We start from the raw sequence: 25,376 nt of genomic DNA, 5'->3' as shown, positions 1-25,376 counted from the left end.
TATTGCAAAATAACTAGTAGACTTCTGTATTTTTATAAAATGTACTCTTAACAATTCACTTAAGATTAATAAACAAAATGATCTCTTCCTTTATGCATCATTGAATACTATTAGAAACACTAATTTAATGATCTTGCAAGTTATTTTTTTATGGATATGGTTTAAAATAAAAAGATAAAAAATTTAAATTACAGAAAGAGTTGATATACGTCGGAAGTTTCACATCGACTAGAGATAAGACCAAATTAAAATATAAAAATAAGCACAAATATCATATTACAAGTCAGTTTTGTAAAATTGAATTAGGTTTAAAATCTAATTCTCATAATATATTTTAACAGCCTTTTTCAATTAACTATTTGCCAAATTAACAAATTTCGATATAAAAATTCAAGGAGTGAGTTTAACTATTAAATAATATAGATTATCTCAATCTATGTGTATATATATGCCATGTGTGGATTTAAATATTTGTAAAATTGATCTCAATAGCAAGTAATAATAAGTCTAACTTTGATAAGATAAAATATAATATTAGAAGAGAGTTTAAACTTAATTAATCCTTCGATGATTTTCTTGCATTGTGACTAACGTGCTTTCACCATGGTTTCTAAATTGATCATCCGTTATTATTAGTAAAGTAGAGGTGTTTGGAAGTTAGGGCTAAAATAATTTCATTATTTTGACTACAGATTCTGAAGATGAATGCGCAGCAGCATGATGCAAGATATATAGCAGAAGAAGGGATAATTGATATATAAAAGTGTTTTTTCTGTGGCTGTTACAAGACATGATTCTCCTTTATGGGTGAATCAAGAAATGCTTAATATGATGAAGTATTTTATAGTTGTGGATGGTGAGGTATGTCAGTGTATTATGTATATAATAATAATGTAATGCTAGGTTGGACGTCCTCATCCATGAAATGGTATAAAAATAGGTCTAATTCTTTGAAAGATTCTTATCATGTTTAATATATCATCAAATGTCAACTCTCATGCAAACGTGAGGACAAAACCAACCCAATGCTTTAAAATTTCTTAATCTCTATTCATAGGTTTTCCTGTTTCTCGTCTTTCCACGTAATTTTGTCTCTGCCAAACTCTTTACTTTAATTCTTCGAATATCTGTCATCACTCTTTCCTCTCTCCAACACTCTCACTGTGAGCACTGGGCTCAAATATTATATCTATGCACATGCCACGGAAAACGAGCTTTGGACGCTATCTAGCTAAACCTAATTTCCCTGCTGATTCCAACGTTGTCTCAATCTACATGCCCTCTTTGTCCTTTTGGGACACAGACTCATCAAAATTTGTGCCCTTATGATCAGCACATCTTATGGGAGAGACATGTTTTCTTTGTTTGCTTTCTGATTTCGGACACTGCCATTCCTCATTTTTTTCATCTACCAAACTTCACTGCCTTCTTCATCTCAGTTGTTAACCAGGGATTATTGATCCTTTTTTAATTGTACAGTGAAATGATATTTTTTTTCAGTGATTAAATTACTCATCCTGACTCATTATTTACTTCAATCTATTAGTTCGATTGAGTAATTCATTCATACACATTACACTGAGGAAAAAAGAAAATATGAACATGAAACGTTATTCTCTTAACATAACTTAAAAGTAGTTTAATTCTCTATAGATGAATATTACCGAAAATCAAATCTTTATTCATTAATATTTATTTCTAAAGAGACCTTCAATATCCATTAATTTATTTGACGAACGCACTTATGTTAGACATTTTAGTCCTAAAACATATAAGTAACATTTTATTATTACTGGTTAAAGTTTACAGAAAAACATGAAATTATAGTTATAGTGAATTTCACTCTAATGGATACTGTTTATGATTTATACTGTTTGCTAAACCTTAGCTAAATGAATGAGTTTGTAGAAAATATATATATATTACAATGGTACATAATGTATATATAAAAGTGGAGCACGTGAGATGATATGTATAATAATCACAACCAATTCAACATTGAAACAGTTACTCTTGATACTAACCAAATATACTGACAGATTGTATCTGCACATCTTTTTTCTTTCTGAAATTCAGGCAGCAAAAGTACATAAATAGTGCTGTATGAAAATTTATACAATACTAAAGTGTGAATTTGTGTGTGTAATTTATACAATATATAGTAATTGGTTGTGAGAGGATAGATAAGAAGAATTGGCAATGTGAGTTTTTGAGTTGTGATCTCATGGAAGTTAGAGTAGTTTTTGAACATTGAACAAAAAACCTGGAGTAGGAAAATTGGTGTTAATAGTAATAATAGTAATGGTATATGGGATTGATAAAGACGTGACTAAGTTAAACCACACATATGTGGTTGCGGTATTCAACAAATTAAAAGAGTTGGGTGCATCAGAAGTCAATAAAGTTGATATAAATTTCAACTTCCCCTTACAGCTTCTAGATTTCCTTTAGAAGAAAGCTCAATTGTCAAATATTTTGCTAACAAATCCTCTTTTTCCTACAGATTCTCTGAACAACAATAAATTACTATATTGGTTAAAAAGTGGGATCTTAGATGCTTAAAAATTACCTCGGCTATTGCTATGTTGAGTTCAAGTGTTAGTTTATTTGGATTACAATATATCTATATAGTGCTTGGACTTTGGACTTCTTTATTTCAATATTGAGTAAATTGAGAAACACCTATTGTCTTTTCTTTTCCTTTCCCATGCATGGAACTATTCAAAGTTAAGAGTCAAGATTCCAGTCATATAGTTCATGCATGCACTTAGAAAAGTAAATTATACAATTGGTCAAATATTGCAATATTATGAAATCAATATTTTGGCATCAGTTACTCTGGCCTAAAAAATAAACTATAGTACATGTCATTGAAATATTTTTTCACATTCCCCACCAAATTTGACTATTTATATATAATCACACTCCCATTACAACATCACTGCATTATATTAAGGTTGTCCAGTGTCTAATTCTATACAGAAAATTAGACGTCACATTTGCACACACAAAGCAAAGAAGTCTGTGGAAAACATATGGCATTTAAAAAAAAGAAAAGAAAAGAGAGAGATATATTTTAAAAATAATATATGAAGGAAGGGATTGAGAAAATGCACATTATTGGGACAGAAAAATAGTGGTATTGAAATGGGAACAAAGTCTTAGTTTAGGTGGGAAGAAAACGAAAGGTGGATTAAAAATGGGGTCCACAACATACATGCACCTATATTAAGAATATGGAGCTACCATGGTCAATTAAACTTACATTTTTATAAGGAAGAAAGAGTGAAAAAAAAAAAAAAAAACATTGTTCCTTTCTACTTTGTGTGTGATAAACCTGAGGTGTAAAATAAATTTACAGAAAATAAAGAGTAATGAAAGAAGATTATTGTGTGTGAGAGAGAATTAACATAAAAGTGAGAAGTCCCTAGCACAGGTGAAACAATTAAGATAATCACGAGCTATGAGGAGCTAGTTAGAGACAGACAGAGAGGTAGATTGATTTTTACAACTGTCAAGGAAGGGAGAGAAAAAAAGGTTAGGAATTGTCACATGATTTGCAACAGTGGAAAAGGGACCAGCAACATCTGTATCCATTATGTAGGTTTATTACAATTTAAGGAGAACAAGTAGCCTGTCCGAATATTGTTGATTCTAAATTTTCTTTTTTCTTTCTTTTTCTTTCCTCCCATAAAACCCTATCTAATATCTTCAACTTATGACTCTAATTCTGCTGCTGAATTATATGCCAAAAACAAACACCACTTCTCTCTCTCTCTCTCTCTCTCCTTCTTTCCCCCTCCAAACACCATCATCCAATACCAACACTCAATTCAGTTCAATCTTTCCATGGCCACACACATGTCTCTCACTCAATATATGTTGGGAATTTCGATGTAAGAGCAGCTTCATATATCATCAAAAAGGCTTTGCAAAAGAAACAATTCAGACTCATTTATAGAGGGCACATCAGCATCGTGAATGGAACTACTTTAGGGAAAAAAGGTGAAACACTCAAAATCCAACTATTCTTTTCTCTTTTCTTTTCTTGATTCCTTGGGCAAACAATCGACGATACCAGTTTATATATATAATCCACCCTTTTCATGCCTTTCTTTCTCCTTCTCCTTTTTCTGCGGACTTAGGATCATCAATATATACCTTTCTCTTTGTTTCTTATGATTATATATATATATGAATACTATTTCTTTCACTTTGCTTCTAATCATTACTTCCCGAAAATTGTCATTATCTTATGAAACATCTTGAATTCATTCATACTCAATCTGTTGAGGATTTCTAAGTCGATCATGTTTCTATTTCGCAGAAAAAATTTCAGCACAGGATACTTCCTTCTGAACCGCATTTCCCTAACTGAGATGTGTTTTGTTCCTGGTGATTAGCAGTGCTTTTCAATTTATCTTTCATAAGGGGCAAAACATAACCCTTTCTCTTCATATCCTACATCTTTTCTTAATATCTAGAACCATGGTTCTTATTTCAAGATACAAGTGTCGCACTTTGTTCTTGTCCTAAAAACCATTTTTCACGAGATATCCTAAAACGTTTGTATAGATAAATTAATGGAGACAAATTGATTATAAAATGTTAATTTTAACTCGGAATGAACAAATTCTCTCTCTTCCTCTATATCCTGGTTTTCTTTATTCACTGCCCAATGTTTATACGCATGAATATTTGTGAGTTCATGGATATAATCATGTGAGTGTGTTTTGTAAATCTCCTGAACTCGTAATATATATAGGAACCTTTTGAAATTTATTGTTTCAGTGATTAAATTAAAACGACATATTTATCGTTATATTTCCTGAGTAGGAAATGAGATGACCTAAAGCAAACTAAAGCAAGCGTGTGTTCATACAATTTACATCTTTTTAGTAGCACTAAATTTCTTCGTCTACCCCTTCAGTTATAATTCCTTTCAACTTAAATATGCAGATCTGAACTTGGCATATCCTCATAAATTTTACTCACAGCTTCACGGTAAACAAGTTGGTTGCACTTTAACACTAAAATTCTTGAATTTTGACCTACTACAGCTATATGTGCCATAACTTCTCACTGTTCATTACTCTCTGATTTTCTTTTCTTGTAATATAATAATATTATATGAGTTTTAAAGCTTCGTAAATGTTGTAGAGAAACTACGTACGTGTCACAATTCTGTTATTCTTTATTTTGCCAACTTTGATCTGTACATTTAAAAATATATAAAGATTTTGTGTTTGTTTCAGAATGCCTTGTACACAATAAATAATTGAAGTGGTGAATTTGATTCCTGAGCAACAACAAACGAATATGTCGGATGAATATGAGATGAGTGATGAACAGGTTGATGACAGTTCAATTGGATCATCGCAAAAGTGTTCATCCTTTGATCTGAACGAAGAAGCTAGTAGTGAAGATAATAGCAATGGCAATGATAAGAGGTACGAGGAAGCTAAGGATGAAGGTACTTCAACAAATAAAAGTAGCAGCATAACAAGGGAAGGAAATAGTGAACGAAGAGGTGGTGTGAGACAATATGTTAGATCGAAGATGCCTAGGCTTCGTTGGACACCAGAACTTCATCTTTCCTTTGTGCATGCTGTTGAAAGGCTTGGAGGTCAAGAGAGTAAGTAATCTAATGTTGATAAAGATCAGATTGTTAACTTGATTTAGTTAAGGTCAAGTGTTGTTTATTTGTTCTTCTTTTTCTATGATGTTGTTAAGATTTTTGCAATAGGGTTAGAGCAGTATTTGTATTCTTTATTAACAAATTTTTACTACTAAAAGAATTGTTTGACGTAAAATGTTTGCATCAATTGTTGCAGGAGCAACACCGAAGTTGGTGCTTCAGCTAATGAATGTGAGAGGACTCAGCATTGCTCATGTCAAGAGTCATTTGCAGGTAGCAACAAAACTTGGTTTTGATACGATTGCAGTTTTTCCTGGAAACATATTTGATGTTTAATTACCATAATAACAATTTATATTATGCAATTTTCATTTTAGATGTACCGGAGCAAGAAACTCGACGAGGCCGGGCAAGGTAAGATCTATTCTAAATCTTGCAAAACGTGCTTAATGCAATTTAGTCCTCTTTTTTTTATTCATCACATTAGAATCTTTTTTAGGTAATATTAATATATTTATTTATCTGACTTTTCAAGTTTTTAATTATATTTCGATAAGCTTGGGATATAATTTAATTACGATGTTCTTTTGTATGTCTCTCTCTCATATTTTGTTAGATACCGTATTCAAAATTCACAACTCATACAATGACCATGTTAATCACACTTGTTAGTCTCATAATAAGTTAAATAAAGGCTTGATATAGTATTTTGAATTTTAAGTTAAGACTGATCTTTCGCTTAATAATCAATATTTTGCACTGGATTCTTTATACTTAAATTTAAATAGATATTCTTATGTTTAGAATTAAACTACAGAAATAACTATTTTATGCTTAATTATAAGGTGTGATATCAAATACTTTTTTTTTCCTTAGAGAGAAAACATATTTTTTTTTTTTAAAAAGAAGAAGGCTAAACTAAAGCACAAGAATTAAACAATCTGCTTAAAAGATCTCTTATAAAATAAGAACAATACGCAATAATAGATGTTAAGAATTTATTAAAAAATACCAACCTTTTAGAGAAAGTAAACATGTTAAGAATTTCACGTCCATTAAAATAAATAAAAAATGGAATATGATTCTTAATCCTTAAGACTTTTATATCCAAATGCACTAGCTGTTGTTTAGGTTGGTTTGTTTGTTCTTCTTACAAAGTCACTTCGATCACCTTAGAATTACAATTAATGAGAATAATGTCACATATTCTCGGGCTTTATCATGCTCACTACTAATTCCATTTCAATTATCATTAAACTTGGTTAAATAATCCTATTATAATCAGTACATTCAATTATCAAATATAATACTCAACAATTGTTTAATAATTAGAAGTTTTCACCAACAATGTGTGATTTGGAAAAGGGATTCCCACTTGTTGGTCCATTAATCTTAAAGCCTCAGAATGGATGCTACTCAACAAAACTATTTTAACATGCATAGTAGCTAATCATTGTTTGTTAATTTGTTAATTTGTTGTGTCTTCAAAAAATAGGCCAATTATGATGTATTAAAAAAATTATTAATATATTTCAAAATATTAAAATATATTTTAAAGTTATAACATAAAAACAGAATACAAATTATGATAAAGAATACAAATTCCAAATTAACACCCTCCTCTATAAAATATAAATAAGGGTGATAAAAAACGGAGAACATGGAAACAATATTCACTCAGTTTAGATATCTCACCTTCATTGATGGGTTAAAACAAACTAAATACATTATTGATAAATTGGACATATATTGAAAAATATAATTGTTAAAAACATCAAGGAATTAAACGCACGATACATAGAAAAGTTAGTATGGAATTAATATTCATGAACTAAGTTTATATAGATAATTGTTCACTGTGAAGAAAATGTTTACTACTGATAGTACTCAATTTTCCAACACTATAGTTTTCGTTATTTTGAAATTGAAATGGATGCAAATTTGACCATTTTCATTATTCAAACAAAGAAAATTGAAGTGTGATTTAGATCGAACCATTATCTGCATTGAACTTAACAAATTGTTATGGACAGGGTGTCATATTTTGTATTCTTTTTATATTTTATTATATTAACTTAGCAACTAGGATATGGAATAACTAAACATTGGTGTCATCGAAGTTGGAACTACTGGTCTATCGAGGAAAAATCAACTAGAGCATTTAAATAAAGTAATGCATGTTTGTCCACTCAAACTGTGTTTTTTTTTTTTTTTTTGAGGGAAAGAGAAAAAGAGTTAGTATAAACTCTTTATCACTTTTCACTGGGAATGCATTTACCACAAATCTATCTAATTTGCACTCTTTATCACCTTTCGTCACCTCCAAAAAAACAAGTCACTTATTCTTTAATCTTTGTTTTCCAATCATCTTTAATAGTGAATTCACCTAAAAGAACACGGTGTAAAAATTAGTCTTTTTAGATTTCTTAATTTTTTTATCAGCAATTTTTTTTTATACATGAAATACTTGGATGCTTAAACAATGTCATATAATTGTTTACTAATTTGTCCCTATCCAAAATACATTCCAAATAATTTGGTTAGAAAAAGGAAAAATAAACTTTCTTTTTTAAATTATGCAAAAACTTGCGGATACTATATAAGTGTATAAAACTTTATATAAATTAGTAACTTTTAATTCTTTATTTTAACATAAAATGTTTTTTCAATATGTAGGAAATGTGACTTTCATAAAATTGCGTAGTTAACTATAAATATTTAAATTATCTAAAATTTAATATACGTCATGAAAGTAAATCATACTTATATCTGTTAAATTTATATTCTACAAAAGTTATTATTTAATTAGAGTTAAACTTGGTCATTAAGTAAGTGAATATATTTCTTGAGAAATAAAGCTAATCCTTAGGCTTGTTTTCTTAACTTATAAGTATAATCTTTACTAGGAAATAAATAGAAACGGTGGTTTAAACAATATCTGAAACTATTTTATGCAGACAACGTATATCTCAATATTTCCTATTCAAAACTATATTAATTTAACTAAGCAGAATGTTTATATTAAGAATCCAAATTTGCTTTAAAAATATCATACTTAGGGAAACCGATGATCATATTTTCATTATCCGTGTGATTTTTCATAATACGCCATGCTTTTTAACAAGCTCAAAAAGGTATTCAAAAGAAATTATTGAACAAAGTGATTTCAAGTATAATGTTGTCCAATTTATTTTAGGTCTCTCTTTTCTTAAAAAGAGCAGTTGAATCAAACAAAGTTGCAAGGTAAATGTCTTACATAATTATTTTTAATGGAGAAAGTTTTAATTTTGAAAAAAAGGCAGTTTTAGAATATTTTGATATCTGTTTATCTCTATCTATTTCAAATTTTAAGATTAAAAGCAATCGTAGCACTGGAATTATAAGTTTTTTTTTATCCGAACATGAGATTTCTCTTCTCACAATGATGCCATTAGTGTGATTTTGCTGATAGTGTTGGAAATTATTGTTAGTCAGATTCTGGGTATGTTTTAGGTAATGTTAGTTGATCTTTTGTACTATATATTCATCCACATTCTCTTTGCAGTATTAAGTGAAACATACAAATCAACCCACGAACTTGGTCGTATTTCTCATGTGAGCCATCCTCGTCAACATTTTAAGATGGGAAATGGTGGAATTATTCTGGCAAGTGATTACACCGATCACAGTTATTTCCATGGCCTCTTGCATCCTTCAAACCTATCACACCCACATTCAAAAGCCATCGATTCAAGGTAACCATGCAAACATTTTAAGTCCATTATTCATTCCAAATGTTTTCCAATTTAATCATCTGCAATAAATCTATCACCAGACACCAACAATGGTTCTTCAACAATCATCAACCTTTTAGAAAACCAAGTTACTTTAGCAACGAAGTTGGGTCAGCAACCTTACAAACGCAAGGAAGATCAATGTCTTCAAACCAAATTCAAGTAATGGATGTTACCAGCATTGCACCCATGAGACCAAGCCAATTTCTTGAAGAGAAAAGATGGCCTCCATTAGAAATCATGAACAATCACCCCTGGAAGAAAAGGTTACCTACTAATACTGACTCACAATCTCTTCTACTTCATCAATTTGGCTCCACAACTTCACCAAACAAAACAAGAATCAGGGAACATCTATCTAACTCCGATGAGCACCGCAGCTATTCCAACACTTTCAAGCTAGAATTTGAACCTCCATTTCGGATTAAGGTAACATCATCAGGGCTTAGTAAGAAATGAATAGTATAAGCATTTTTTTTTCTTACTAAATTTGATTTCTAATATAAGAATTTGCTTTCATCAAATAATGCAGTCGAATCAAGAAAAAATGCAGGACGAGAAGCAGTGGGTGCCTGATCTGCGACTGAGTTTAAGTCAGAGAGATGGGAACAGTGATGGGAAGAATGATCATTGCAGAGAAACCCAAGAAATCAACACGAAACTTTCACTTTCATAGAATCTATATAGCCATGTGAATGTATAATGCAAATACCACAGCCTAGCCGTTCATACAGTGTGAGTGAAGATATATATATCGATACTATAACAAAATTACAGAATTATATATCGCTACAACACTAAATTGTGTGGGCTGGCCAGTACATAGGGTTTCTCCTCACACCCAGAGAAAAAACAATAAAAAATGGGATTTGAGTGTAAAATGAATATGGTGGTTGGTCGTGATTACGAGTGGGTTTGTAAGAGAGTTTTTTTCTTGTGCAATATTTGGTTTGATTAGGCACAAAGTAAAATGAAAGAGAGAGAAGAAAACAAGAAATATTGCAACATGTTTTTGCTTTAAGTTTTGTGTGAATATAGATGCAGTGAATGAGATCTTTAATGCAAGAGCTAGCTACTTGTACCTACCGAGAAGAAGTTTTAAGTAGGAAGATGCATGGATTTAAGTTTAGATATTGAGTTGCACACAAGCTGAGTTTTATGATGAGCGTGGAATTTTTTCTCCTTAGTACTGCGTTGTGTTTTTTAGTTTGATGAATGATTCTGTGTAGCATTCTTTTGAGGGTGAATATTACTGTGTAATTGAATTCTGTATACAAACCAGTAGAAGACCGCGCATACGTTTTACTGTTTTTTTTTTATATATTTCAAAACTAAATATTATTGTTGTAATATTTAAATGGACAATTTATTTGAATAATTATATTTAAGTGAGTTAATTATTTTGTGTATGAGATTGAGAGCTATCAAACTAACTAAATCAGAATTTTTAACTGTAAGTTGTCTATGTCAAGTAACTAGACATGACTATAAACAAGTTGAATACAAATCAAATATCACAAAATATATTATCTAAATATATTATCTAGTATCACCATCCAACGACAACATTAAAACACGTGTACATAAAAATCAAAATTAAAGAGAACCACAAGTCAAATATCATTTGTAATTGACATTGATTTTCATCAATACGTATTTAAAAAAAAAAAACTGGTTTTTTGATTATACTAACAATAACTCTATTATTAATATTAATAATATTAATGCTAATATAATAACAATAATAATAAAAAAAATTATGGACATTATAATAATAATAATAATAATAATAATAATAATAATAACGTAAATTAATATTAATAATAGAATAATAATTGTAATAAGATTGTCTTTTTGATATATAGTATAGGTAACATTAAACTCTAATGGTTGAACACGGATTCTTAAAACGAAATGTATACCTAAAAGTGGATGTTAATAAATAAAAGTCAAATAATGATGAATTTATATCACATGTGTAAGGATCCTAAAATCATATACATTAATTTCAGTTTCAGTTTAAATATTCACAACTTATATCATATATACAATAATATTAGTTTCGACTTTTAAACATCGACTGTAGCTATTTTCAATTTAACTCACAAATTCATAATTAATTTTCAACTTGATTTTTAATCAAAACAATTTAATGTTGGTCATATTAATGGAAATACATTATTATTTTAAAATTTATTTTAAATTATCAAATTATATTGGTTAAACCTATATGTTAATTTAAATAAATATTAAAAGATATATTACATTAATATTATTCTAATTGATGCAAACTTAAATAAATAATAAAATTAGTATTTATCTAGTTAGTATTAACTTAAATAAATATAAATAATAAAATTAAATAACGTTATGTTACATCAATTAGGTTATTATTAATTTTATTTACTTTTAATTTATTTTAGTTAATGTCTAAAGTAAAAAATTTGATGTTAAAGATAGTTTCCGTCGCTTGGTAAACGATCTATAAAAATTGTTATGTTATTAAAATAGAAACATAAAATTTGTAGTTGATTTAAATCCATCAAAATAAAAAAAAAAATAATGTAAAAATTGTTAGATACCATGTTAGAAGTGAACTTTAAGTTTAATTTAATCTCATAAAATTGGCTTGTAACATACTATGAAATTATTTCATCTCTAGTTCCAACATACCCTCCTCAAACCAAGACGTGCATGGGACCACAAATGGATGATCCGATAGTGACCCGATATAGCGGGTGGAACAGAATGTCTAAGAAATCTCATTAAGATAATTTTTTTTAAACAATGGCTCAGATTTCATGGTAACAACCGAATCGAACCGGACTGAACCGGACCAAATCGAACTAAATCAGACCAAACCGAATATGACCCAACCGAACCAGACCGGATCAAACCGAAGCAGACCGAACCAAACCGTACCGAACCCAATCCAATCGGACTCGACTAGGCTGAAATGGTATGAACTGGACCAGATAGAACCAAACCAGATCAGAACAAATAGAACCAGACCGAACCGAACTGGACCGCACCGAACTGAATTGGACTGCACCGAACCAAACCAAACCGCTTCGAACTAGACCGAACCGGAGCAGACTGGACCGAACCCTACCGGACCGCACCGAACCAAACCTGACCAGACCAGACCGAAACGAATCAGATCGAACTGAACCAGACCGAATCAGACCAAATTGAACCAGATCGAATCGGATGAGACCGAATCAAACCAAACTGAATCGAACCGCACTGAACCATAGCAGACCAAAGCAAACCAAATCGAACAAAACCGCTCTGAACCACACTAAACCGAACCGCACCAGACCGAATCAAACTAAACCGTTCCAAACCGAACCAAACCGCTCTGAACCAGACTAGATCGAACCAGACCAGACCGAACCAGACCAGACCGAACCAGACTAGACCGAACTGAACCAGATCGAACCGAACCAGACCGAATCGAACCAAACCTCTTTGAACCAAACCGAACCGGACCAGACCAAACTAGACTGGACCGAACCAGATCGGACCAAACTAGATAGAACCAAACTGGATTGCACTGAACCGAACAAAACTTCTCTTAATAGAATCCAACCGGATAAGATGAAATCGAAACATACCGGACTAGACCGGACTAAACTAGACCGAATATTACCGAATCGAACCAGACCGAAATGAACCGAATCAGACTGAACCGAACCAGACCGAATCACGCCAGACCAAACCGCACCAGACCGAATCGAACCAAACCGTTCCAAACCGAACCAAACCGCTTTGAACCAGATCGGACCGAACCAGACCAGAGCAAACCAGACCAGACCGAACCAGACCAGACCGAACCGAACCATAACGAATCGAATCAAACCTCTTTTGAACCAAACCGAACCGAACCAGACCAAACCAGACTGGACCGGACAAGAAAGAACCAAACTGGACCGCACTAAACTGAACAAAACTGCTCTTAACAGAATCCAACCAGACAAGATCAAATCAAATCGGATCGGACCATACCAGACTGAACCGGACCGAACCGAACCAGACCAAACTTGACCAGACCGAACCAGACTAGACCGAATCGAACTAGATCGAACCGAACCAGACCGAATCAAACCAAACCTCTTTAAACCAAACCGAACCGAACCGGACTAAACCAGACTAGACCAAACCAGACTGGACAGGACCAGACAAAACCAAACTGGACCGCACTTAACTGAACAAAACTGCTCTTAACAGAATCCAACCGGACAAGATCAAATCGAATCGGACCGAACCAAATCGAACTGAACCGGACCAAACCGAACCGAACTAGACCGAACCTGACTAGAACGAACTGGACCGAATCAGACCGAACCAAACAAGACCGAACCGCACTAGACCGAATCGCACCAGACCGAATTGAACCAAACCGTTCCTAACCAAACCAAATGGCTCTGAACCAGACCAAACCAGACCAGACCGAACCAGACTAGACCAAACCGAACCAGATCAAACAGAACCAGACCGAGTCGAACCAAACCTCTTTGAACCAGACCGAACAAGATCAGACCGAATCGAACCAAACTCGCATTGAACCTGACTAGACCGAAACGTACCGAACCCCACCAAACAGGACCAAACTGGATCAAACCAGACCGAATCGTATTACACTAAACTGTAGTCGACCAAAATGGACCAAAATAAACTTGATCGAAACGGACCAAATCAGACCGAACCGAACCAGACTAAACTAGACCAGACAGAATCGAACTGGACCTCTTCGAATCGGAAGGGACCAAATCAAAGTACACCATATCGAACCGCAACAGACCGAATCAAACCAAAGTGCTCTGAATCGGACCGTACCGAACAAGACCAGACTGAACCGAACCAAACCGAACCACACCAGACCAAACCACGCCAGACTGAATCGAACCAGACCAGACTAAACCAAACCGCTCTAAACCAGACCGTATCGAACCAGACCAGACCAAACCAGACAAGACCAAACTAGTCCAACCAGACCGAACCGAACAATATCGAACCAAACCAAACCAAATCGAACCAAAACTCTTTGAACTAAACCGAACCAGACCGGACCAAACCAGACTAGATCGAAAAGATCGGACCAGAAAGAACCAAACTGGACCGCACTGAACTGAACAAAACTTAACAAAATCCAACTAGACAAGATCAATTTGAATTGGACCAGACCAGACCAGACTGAACCGGACCGAACCGAACCAAACTGAACCAAACCAGACCGAACTTGACCAGACTGAACCAGACCGAATCAGACCGAAATGAACCAGACCGAACCACGCCAGACCGATCCGCACCAGACCGAATCGAATCAAACCGTTCCAATCCGAACCAAACTGCTCTGAACCAGACCAGACCAAACTAAAACAGATTGAACCAGACTAGACCGAATCGAACAAGATCGAACCGAACCAGACCGAATTGAACCAAACCTCTTTGAACCAAACCAAACCGGACAAGACCAAACCAGACTGGACCGAACCATACCAGACCAGACCAGATAGAACCACATTAGACCGCACTGATCCGAACAAAATTGCTCTTAGCAGAATCCAATCGAACAAGATCAAATCGAATCTTACCAGACAAGACCGAACTGAACTAGACCAAATCATACCGAACCGAACCCGATCGAACTTGACCAGACCGAATTGGACCGAATTAGACCGAACCAAACCTGACCAAACCGCGCCACACTGAACCGTACTAGAACAAACCACACCAGACTGAATCAAACCAAACCATTCCAAACCGAAATAAACCGCTCTGAACCAGACCGGACCAAACCAGACCAGATCGAACCAGACCAGACCGAACCAGACCAGACCAAACTAGACCAGACAGAACCAGACTAGATCGAATCGAACCAGATTGAATCGAAAAAGACCAAATCGAACCAAACCTCTTCGAACCAAACCGAACCGAACCGGACCAAACCAGACTTGACCTCACAGACCGAATCGGACCAGAAAGAACCAAACTGGACCGCACTGGACTGAACAAAACTGCTCTTAACAGAATCCAACCAGACAAGATCAAACTGAATCGGACCATATCGGACTGAACCGGACCGAACCAGACCAGACCGAACTAGACCAGACCGAACCAGACTAGACCGAATCGCACTAGATCGAACCGAACCAGATCGAATCAAACCAAACCTCTTTGAACCAAACCGAACCGGACCAGAGTAAACCAGACTAGACCAAACTAGACTGGACAGGACCAGACATAACCAAACTGGACCGCACTTAACTGTACAAAACTGCTCTTAACAGAATCCAACCGGACAAGATCAAACCGAATCGGACCGGACCAGACCAGACCGAATCATATCGAACCGAACCAAACCAGATTGAATTGGACCAGACCGAATCGAACCAAACCGCTATTAACCAAATCGAACCAGATCAGACCAAACCCACCAGATCAATCCGAAATGAACAAGATCAGATCGAATCAAACCAAACCCGCACTGAATCGTACTAGACCGGAACGTATCGAACCACACCGAACAAGACCAGATCAAACCATAACAGATCAGACCAAACCGGATCGGACCAGACCGAGTCGTATTACACCAAACTATAGTGGACCAAAATGGATCAAAATAAATTGGATCGAAAGGGGCCAAATCAGACCGAATCGAACCAGACTAAACTAGACCAGACAAAATTGAACTAGACCGCACCGAATCGAACCAAAGTGCTTCGAATCGGAATGGACCAAATCGGATCGAATCAGACGTAACTGAACTTGACCGAACTGAACCAGATCGAACTACGCCATACCGAACCGCAGCTAGCCGAATCGAACCAAAGCGCTCTGAATCGGAGAGTACCGAACATGACCAGACTGAACCGGACCAGACCGAACCGGACCAGATCGAACCGAACCAGACTAAACCATACCAGACTGAATCAAACAAAACCGCTCTGAACCGAAATAAACCGCTTTGAACCAAACCGAACCGGACCAGATAAAACCAAACTAGACAAAACTGGACCGTACTAAATCGGATCAGACCGAATCGAGTCAAACAGCTCCGAACCGGAATGTATCAAATCGGACCAGAGCAGATCATACAGGAACATGTCGTACCAAACTGGATTGGACCAGACAAAATCGAACCACACTGAACCATAGTGGACCAAAACGGACCAAACTAGATTGGATCGAAACGGACCAAACTAAATTGGATCGAAACGGACCAAATCAGACCGAACTAAACTAGACAGAACCGAACTGGATGGCACCGAATCGAACCAAAACACTTCGAACCGGAATGGACCAAACCAGACCGGACTGTATCAAACTGAACCAAACTAGACCTAATCGAACCAGACCGAACCGCACCGGACTGAATTGAACCAAACTGCTCCAAAACGAACCAAATCGATTGAACTAGACAAGACTGATACGGACCAGACCGAATCGAACCAAACCACTTTGAATCGAACCAAACCGCTCCACACCAGAATGGACTGAACCAGATCGGACCAGACCAGATCGAAGCGGACCAAACTAGACAAGACAAGACCAAACCGAATCAGACCAGATCAAATGACCAGAACAGACCTAACCACACCAAATCAGACCGAACCTTACCAGACAACTCATACCCAAACGAACCAAACCGCTTTGAACCAAAGTTAAATGGACCGGACCGAACCGAACTGGACCGAATCGGATCAGATCGAATCGAGTCGAACCACTCTGAACCGAACCAAACTGTTCCCAAGCGGACCGAACCGGACCATATCGAACAGGAACAGATCGGACCAAACTGGACTGGACTAGACCGAATCGAACCGCACCAAACCGTAGTGGACCAAAACGGACCACACTAAACTGGATCAAAACGGACCAAATCAGACTTTACCGAACCAGACCGAACTAGACAAGACAGAACTGATCTAGACCACACCGAATCAAACCAAACTACTCTGAACCGAACCAAAATAGTCTAAATCGGAACAGATCGAATCAGACCGAACCAAACCAGACCGAATAACACCAGATCGGATCGAACCAAACCGCTCTAAACCGAACCGAACCAAACCAAACCAGACCGAATTGAACCAAACCGCTCTAAACTGAACCAAATTGCTCTAAACCAGAACGGACCATATCAAACCGGAACAAACTAGACCAGATTGAACCAGATCAAATCGCCAGAATAGACCTAACCGGGCCAAATCAGACCGAACTGAATCAAATCGAATCAAACCACACTGACTCATACCCAAGCGAACCAGATCGAATTAGACCAAATTAGACCAGACTGAACTAGACCAAATTGAATCGCAACGAACCAGACTGGACCAAAATGGAGCAAATTGAATTGGATCGAAACAGATCGAATCAGTTTGAATTGAACCAAACCGAATTGGACCACACCGAACCAAACCAAGATGCTCAGAACTTAACCAAACTAGACCGGTTTGAACCAAACCAAACTGGACCGAATTGAAATGAACCATACTGGACCAAACCGAACTGGGTCGAATCGAGTCAGACCAAACTGAACCAGATCGAATCGGACCAAACCAAGTTGAACCGCATCGAATTGAACAAGGCCAAATCGAACCGCACTGAAATGGATCGAACCATACCAGATCTAACTGAATTGAACCAGATTGGACCGAATCATATTGACCCGAACCATACAGAAACGGGCTAGACCGAATCATATGGCACCGAACCAGACTGAACCGAACTAGACCACACCGAATAGGACCGTACCGGGACCAGATCAAATTGAACTACATCGTACTGAATAGCACCAAACCAGACCACACTGAATAGGACCGTACCGGACCAGATCGAACTGAACCGCACCGTACTGAATAGCACCAAATCAAACTGACCCAGACCGGACCAAACCGTATTGAATTGGACTGGACTAAACCGGACCAGACCAGACTGTATTGAACCGAATCAAACCGAACCGGATCGGACCGGACCGAACCGAACAAGAATAATCGAATCGTACTGAACCGAACTGAACCAAATTGAACTGAAATGAACCGAACTGAATCGAACTAAACCTATAAGCTCTTGGTCAAGGATTAATCTTTCTAACATATAATTCTCTTAATCTTATTGTCTATGTTGATGTTAATTGTTGGAGAAGTTGCGTAGACAAAAAAAAGTCAACTAAGTTTTATGTTTTCTAAGAAATGCTTTATTATTGAGGAAGTCAAAGAAACAATCTATTATATCTTTATCGTAGCATTCTGGTTCAAATTTCCTCCACCACTATACTTTTATGTAAATATCAGTGAATTTTCTATCTTCATCTAATCATACTCATCATCATGAACATTCAAAACATGTTCTCATCAACCATTACTTCATCACAATATTGATTCAATCTAAACTCATCACTGACCTTTTCACTAAGGCATTGATGTAAAACCCGTGAAAATTAATTAATTAAATAATTAATTAATTAATAAATGCGGGTAGAAAGTGTAAGGCCATTAAAAATCGGCTTCCTTTTCTACCCTAATGTCTAAGGGCTGGCCTTGATCCGTTGGGCCTAAAGGCTGGCCCATAAAGTGTAGAGGCCCTAAAGCTGTTAGGGTTCCCCCTTTCAGCCTCACTTGACAATCTGAACCTAACGCTGCCTCCTTTCCTTTCCAAAGCTCTGCTAGGGTTAGCTGCCAATCTCCAAGGGAACTCCGACCAGAACTCCACTTCACTTCATTAATCCACTCTAGACGTCATTGCGTTCACTATTTGTGCCTAGGGATCCAACTACTAACTTGTTTTCCAGGTAAGGAAAGCTAGAACTGCTTTGTATGGTGTGATTGGACTTGTATCATTGTTGTTCGTTGTTCTATTGAGCTTGTGTACTGTTATGGGCGTTTGGACTGGCTAGAAATATCTGTTGGGCGTGTGTATGCGTTGTGCAAGTGCGAACAGTGGAGGACACTGATAGTCTCGCCCAAGCGAGCTTGCCTCGCCCAGGCAAGATGTGCAGAGGTTCGCCCAGGGTTTTCTGCGCGAGTGGTCGCCCAGGCGACCAAAGTGTGTTTTTGAGCGAGCAAACAACTCGCCCAGGCGAGAGGGGTCTCGCTTAAGCGAGATCCCGCGTTGTTTCCTGCCCCTTTCTCGAGCCCTCGCCTAGGCGAAGGGGGAGCTCGCTTGAGCGAGCACGTCTCGCTTGAGCGAAACCCCTCAGCCTGAGCGAGGTGTTGGGCGAGACAGTGCTGTGTTGAGATGTTTGTTTATTTCTGGATGATCTGTTTTGGTTGGGTATGAATGTTATGATGTGGGACATGTATATAATGGAGCATGATGTATACGTAACATGATTCATGAAATTTAAATGATGGGTTTGGTATGAGTTTTGGCATGTGAACTAAATGAGATTGGTATTATTGAAGTGGCATGAAAATGAAATGAGTGGGACTCTATGTACATGAATGGGCTATGATGAGTTGGAACGAGTTGGACCTGGAAATGTGAAAGGTAACGGCTTTAAAGGTTGACATAATGAATGTACCCTTGCATGGTGAATATTATTTGACTGTATGATCGTATTTTTGTCTACGTCAGTGCATAATTCCTTGAGGTCTCTAGGTGAGACTTTCAAGGTCGCGCTTCAGTGGTCGGGACGTAATTCCATGGCCCCTGGTAGTGGGTGTCCATGGTGGTGCCCCATCGGTATAACTAGGTAAGGATTCAAGGTAAGGTTGCATCCTGACACTCTAAGGGGTCAGTTAGTCTCACCTAGAGCGGACTGACTCTTGTGGTGAGAGTAGCAGGAGGCCCGAAATTCATTAAGGGCTAACCTTGTGGTAAGGGAAAATTGATCCATCGTAACACTTGTAACACATAGCTCGAGGGTGAGCAGCTCGGGGGTGAGCAGAGGTATCCACCACAAGTGCGGGCTGAGTCGGATGAGTCGAGTAAGGTCGTAATGTATTGATTGAAGAGTCATAACATGCTTGGCTGTTGTAAGGATATTGGATGGTGAAAGTATATTTGACTATATGATGAAAATATTGTTGGCTCTAGCTTATCCTGTTTGTTGTATGGTTGTCTTGTATGTGGTTCTTCTTTCTTGCGATGATCATCAATTTGATTGATGGGAGTAGATGGACGAGGTTCTCGTGGTCAGCAAGGAAACAGTGACTCCGCTCCTTAGCCTTTTGGGCTGGATTTATCTTATTCCTGATTTCTTTAGGGCTATGGCCCATGTATCGCTTTATACATTGCTACTCTACTCTATTTGTTATACTGGTTTCTGGTTTCCCGTTGGCATCATGGTGTTCCCAGGTTGTAGGGGTTGTGTTTAGGACCCCCAGACTACTCCATATTACTATTTTGTGTGACATGTCTTTTAATTTCGCTTAATAATTAAATGGGACGTTACAGAAAGCGCCTTTATGGCATTACTTATTGTTTAGTGTGATGTGGAAAAGTGCTAGCTCAAATGGTTGAGAGTACTTTAATTGTGTGAAAGGACTTGGGTTCGAGTCCTATGTATGCCAATTATGTGTTGTTGTTTTATTATTGATTTTAAGGATATGTATGAGGATATGATTGGTGTTGTAAACTTATGTTGATTTGTGTATATCACTAAATCTGAATTGGCATAATGGTTGTGCTTTGGCTTGATGAGTGGAAGGTCACGGGTTCAAACCTTGTTGGGTATAAAGAAGGCTTTATTTTTGCTAATTCTAGCTTAGAGTGGAGTTGAAAGGGCAAAGGTAAAAATCAGAGGGAGGAGTAGCCAAAGGGCTGAAAAACCCTAGTGAACAATGAATAAGAAATTAAAACATAATTAAACCCATTTTTTCGTTTTACCCTTTAAACCCTTAATTAAGACACCTATAAAAGGCCATTTTAAGGGAAAAGAAGGGTTTTGGCTTACAATTCTCGCCCAAGCGACTACATCTCGCCTAAGCGAGAGTTGCAGAGTCTCGTCTTTGGTCCTGGTTCGTGTTACTCGCCCAGGCGACCTTGAATGGGGTTAAGCGACTTAGTCTCTCGCTCAGGCGATAACCACTCGCCTAGGTGAGGTCGCGAGGAAACCTGAACCATTTTGAGCGTGATATCTCGCCCAGGCGAGAGGTTTTGGAGTTTTGAGCGACTGACACTCTCGCCTAGGCGAGAGTGGCTCGCCTAAGCAAGTCTTCGAGGGGTGTTCTTGTGTGTGGTTAGTTACTCGTCTAGGCGAGGTTTGGGTGTGGTTTTGGGCGAATGTGTGGCTCGCCCAAGCGAGGGGATCTCGCCTAAGCGAGATAACGTAATGTTGTGGCTGTGTTAAGCTCGCCCAAGCGAGGTGAACTAGCCTAAGCGAAACAGAGGGCTTAGCTTGGGCGAGAGGCTATGGCTTGAGCGAGTTTATGTGGATTGCTCATGTTTGAATGATCTTGTGTGTGTGGAATGACTACTTTTCTTAAATATGGGAAGTATGTACATGTGTTGTGGTGTGTGGGCTTGAAGGACTAAGTCCAATAGAAGTTTGGGATGTGCTTGGTGGTTGGACACATGATGGGCATGGAACTGGTTGAGTTCCCGTCGGCTACTAATGGGCGAGGAGTCCTTAGTATGGTGATTGCATGTGTCGGGCGCACGATGGGCAAGGGACTGTGATGTTCCCGTCGGCTACTATTGGGCGAGGAGTCCATAGTATGGTGATTGCGTGCGTGCCAGGGTCCAAGTATGAGGCTTGGATGTTTTTACTACAAGCGAGGAGTCTGTAGGGCAGGACTATGAGCAGGATAGGCTCATAGGGTTGGACCACGAATGAGTTAGTTTCGTAGGAGCACAGGGAAGTCCCAAGACCTAGTTCATGCATGTGAGTCATGAAGGATTATGAGATCATGGTTGGGTGATTTGAAAAGTATGAGAATTTTAATTGTGTTATTTGGGTTGGGGAAACATATTTATATTCTTGTATCAGTTTTATATATTATGCATAGCTTACCCTTTCTGTGTGTGTGTGACGATGATCGGATAACTCGTTATCCGGGAGCAGCTGATTTAACAGGTGAGCCAGGAGACGCATGAACTCGGATCGGGGGCTAGCTTAGGAATTTTTGTATATATATATATATATATATATATATATATATATATATATATATATATATAATATTGAATTTTAGTTTTGAGATAATTATGTAATCATTTCAGGAGCCATTGAACTTTATTTCAGTTTTAAGAGTATGGACTCTTGGTTTATGATAGTTATATTAAAGTTTTAAATTTCCCCTGTTCTTGGGAAATGGTTTTATTAAATGCGTTCATTATTTTATCTTGGATTTTATTTATTAAATTTTCGTAATATTCCTTAGGGATGTTACAATTGGTATCAGAGCAAATGTTTTGAAAATATTTTTTTTAAAATATTTTGGGGCTTTTGGGAAGTGAGCTTATCATTTGATTGTGTGTGTGATTTAGTTGTATGTAAGAAAGATATTAGTGGTTTTGTTTAACTATGTGAATTGGTTTTAACAGTTGTAATGTGGCGTATCCAGGCTATGACTGCTAACAGGAGGAGGAGGAATAGTGGTGCTGATGACATCGCAGAGGCCATTCATCGGATGGTGGATGCGATGTAAACACCGATGGCAGCGCAGCCTAGGGCGGCAATTGCACCAGTTAGGGTGCCAACTGTGGAGGACTTCCTGCGCCACAATCCAGCTGAGTTCACTGGCAAAGCATCTCCTGATGAAGCGGAGGCCTGGCTTCGCAAGTGTGAGAAGATATTCACGGTGATGAGCTGCGTAAATGAGCAGAAACTCCTTTTTGCCACCTACCTCCTGAATGGTGATGCTGAGTATTGGTGGGCGGGTATGCAACAGCAGATGCAGACCCGAGATGAACAGGTGGAGTGGACTAGCTTCATGACGCGTTTCCTGGAGAAATATTTCCCCGACATCGCCGGACAAGATAGGGAGGCAGAGTTCCTCTTACTGCAGCAGGGAGACATGACAGTGCAGGAGTACGTGAATAAGTTTGAGCATCTGGCGAGATTTTCTTCACAAAATATGACAGAAGAGTGGAGATGTTTGAAGTTTGAGCGAGGACTCAAACATGAGCTTAAGAAGGTGGTGACTCCTTTACGAGAAAGGAGATTTACCAGTCTTGGTGGAATAGGCCAAGAGTGTCGAGCATCTGGAGAAGGGCCCTGGCCCAGTGGCGAGTAGACATCAGAAGAATGTCGCAGAGGCGCGGCAAATGAAGAAGTCGTACAGTCGGCCACAGACATCTGGGGGTCCCACTTGCTATTAGTGTGATGGACCTCATTTGAAGAGAAATTATCCACAGTTGACCGGTGGAGTAAGGGGGATCCGGTGACCGATGCAAGTGCTTCATCTGCGACAAACCGGGTCATTTCGCTAACAACTGCCCTGAGAAGAAGAGCCCTGGTGCGAAGAAACCAGCAGTAGCCTCGTCAGCAGAACGAGCTCGAGCAGTTGGAAGGGTTTTTGCCATGACATCTACTGAGGCGACTCAGTCAGGTAATCTTATACTTGAACCTTGTTTATTATTGGGTCATTTGGTGTTAGTGTTGTTCGATTCTGAAGCAACACACTCATTCATATCTAATGCATGTGTGGGGAGATTGAGCTTAGAGAAACGTGACTTGGGGTGTGAGTTGCTTGTTTCAACTCCCTCATCGGGTCAGGTGGCTACCAGTTCAGTCTGCATCGGGTGTTCAATGGAAGTGGCAGGTCGCAAATTCAAGGTGAACTTGGTGTGCTTGCCTTTGGAGGGACTGGACATGATACTGGGGATGGACTGGCTGTCTAACAACCACATCATGATTGATTGTGGACGGTGCAGTTTGGTATTCCCAGAAAATGCAGGGTTGGAGTTGATATCGACTCAACAAGTGTTGAAAGAACTACAAGGAGGGGTCGTGTGTTTTATGGTGGTGGCCAAGCCAGAAAAGAAAAGTGTTGTAGAGGTGATCCAATCTATACCGGTGGCTAACGAATATGCATATGTGTTTCCAGATGAAGTGTCAGGGTTGCCGCCGAGTCGAGACATTGACTTCACCATTGATCTCATTCCTGGTGCAGGTCCAGTGTCTATGGCTCCATACAGAATGGCACCGGCTGAGCTTGCAGAACTCAAGAAGCAAATTGAGGAATTATTGGAGAAGCAATTCATTCGACCGAGTGCATCACCTTGGGGAGCTCCAGTCTTGTTAGTGAAGAAGAAGGACGGGAGCTCGCCACTATGTGTGGATTATAGGCAGCTGAATAAGCTGACTATTAAAAACAAATATCCACTGCCAAGGATAGACGACTTACTAGACCAGTTGAAGGGCGCGTGGGTGTTCTCTAAAATCGACTTGAGGTCGGGATACCACCAGATTCTGGTGCGGCCAGAGGATGTGCAAAAGACAGCATTCAGATCACGATACGGTCACTACGAATATGTGGTGATGCCATTTGGAGTGACGAATGCACCGGCAGTATTCATGGATTACATGAATAGAATTTTCTGACCTTGGTTGGATAAGTTTGTTGTCGTCTTCATTGATGACATTCTTATCTACTCGAGGACATGGGAAGAACATGCTGATCACTTGAGGGTTGTATTGCAGATACTTAGAGATCACCAGTTGTATGGGAAGTTGTCCAAGTGCGAATTTTGGCTAGAGGAGGTACAATTGCTTGGGCATGTCATTTCAGCTAAGGGAATTGCAGTAGACCCGGCTAAGATTGAGACGGTGCTTAACTGGGAAAGGTCTAAGACAGTGACGGAGGTGCGAAGTTTCTTGGGCCTAGCAGGTTACTACAGGAGGGTTATGGAGGGATTCTCAAAGAAGGTGAACCCATTGACACAGCTGACAAGAAAAGATCAGTCGTTCTCTTGGACCGAGCAGTGTGAAGAGTGCTTTGAGGAAATGAAGAAGTGTTTGACTACCGCTCTGGTGCTGGTGATTTCGGATACTGAGAAGGTGTTTGAGGTGT

At 37.9% G+C, this 25,376-nt stretch overlaps 1 protein-coding gene across 2 annotated transcripts; it reads left to right on the top strand.

Moving 5' to 3' along the window:
• Positions 1 to 3,688: 3,688 nt before the first annotated feature.
• Positions 3,689 to 10,803, top strand: LOC114176684 (uncharacterized). Of its 2 annotated transcripts, XM_028061796.2 has the most exons (8): positions 3,691 to 4,005; positions 4,328 to 4,395; positions 5,256 to 5,635; positions 5,835 to 5,911; positions 6,016 to 6,052; positions 9,183 to 9,372; positions 9,453 to 9,840; positions 9,944 to 10,803. In XM_028061796.2, exons 3-8 carry the CDS (start codon positions 5,320 to 5,322, stop codon positions 10,085 to 10,087), a joined length of 1,152 nt encoding a protein of 383 aa, XP_027917597.2. In that variant the 5' UTR covers positions 3,691 to 4,005; positions 4,328 to 4,395; positions 5,256 to 5,319; the 3' UTR covers positions 10,088 to 10,803. The 2 variants fall into 2 exon arrangements, with proteins under 2 accessions (XP_027917598.2, XP_027917597.2); XM_028061797.2 differs by lacking the exon at positions 4,328 to 4,395 and having other exon boundaries at positions 3,689 to 4,005.
• Positions 10,804 to 25,376: the final 14,573 nt, after the last annotated feature.

This window comes from Vigna unguiculata, chromosome 3 (genome assembly GCF_037176805.1).
Source record: "Vigna unguiculata cultivar grain cowpea cultivar isolate G323 ecotype 2 chromosome 3, ASM3717680v1, whole genome shotgun sequence".
Taxonomy (NCBI): Eukaryota; Viridiplantae; Streptophyta; class Magnoliopsida; order Fabales; family Fabaceae; genus Vigna; species Vigna unguiculata.
This window is presented reverse-complemented; position numbering and strand designations above follow the sequence as displayed.

Coding starts and splice junctions, on each gene's coding strand:
- LOC114176684 (XM_028061797.2), top strand. CDS start 5,320: ATGTCGGATGAATATGAGATGAGTGATGAACAGGTTGATGACAGTTCA. Junction 5,912..6,015: donor ATGTCAAGAGTCATTTGCAG/GTAGCAACAAAA, acceptor TTTTCATTTTAG/ATGTACCGGAGCAAGAAACT. Junction 9,373..9,452: donor TCAAAAGCCATCGATTCAAG/GTAACCATGCAA, acceptor ATCTATCACCAG/ACACCAACAATGGTTCTTCA.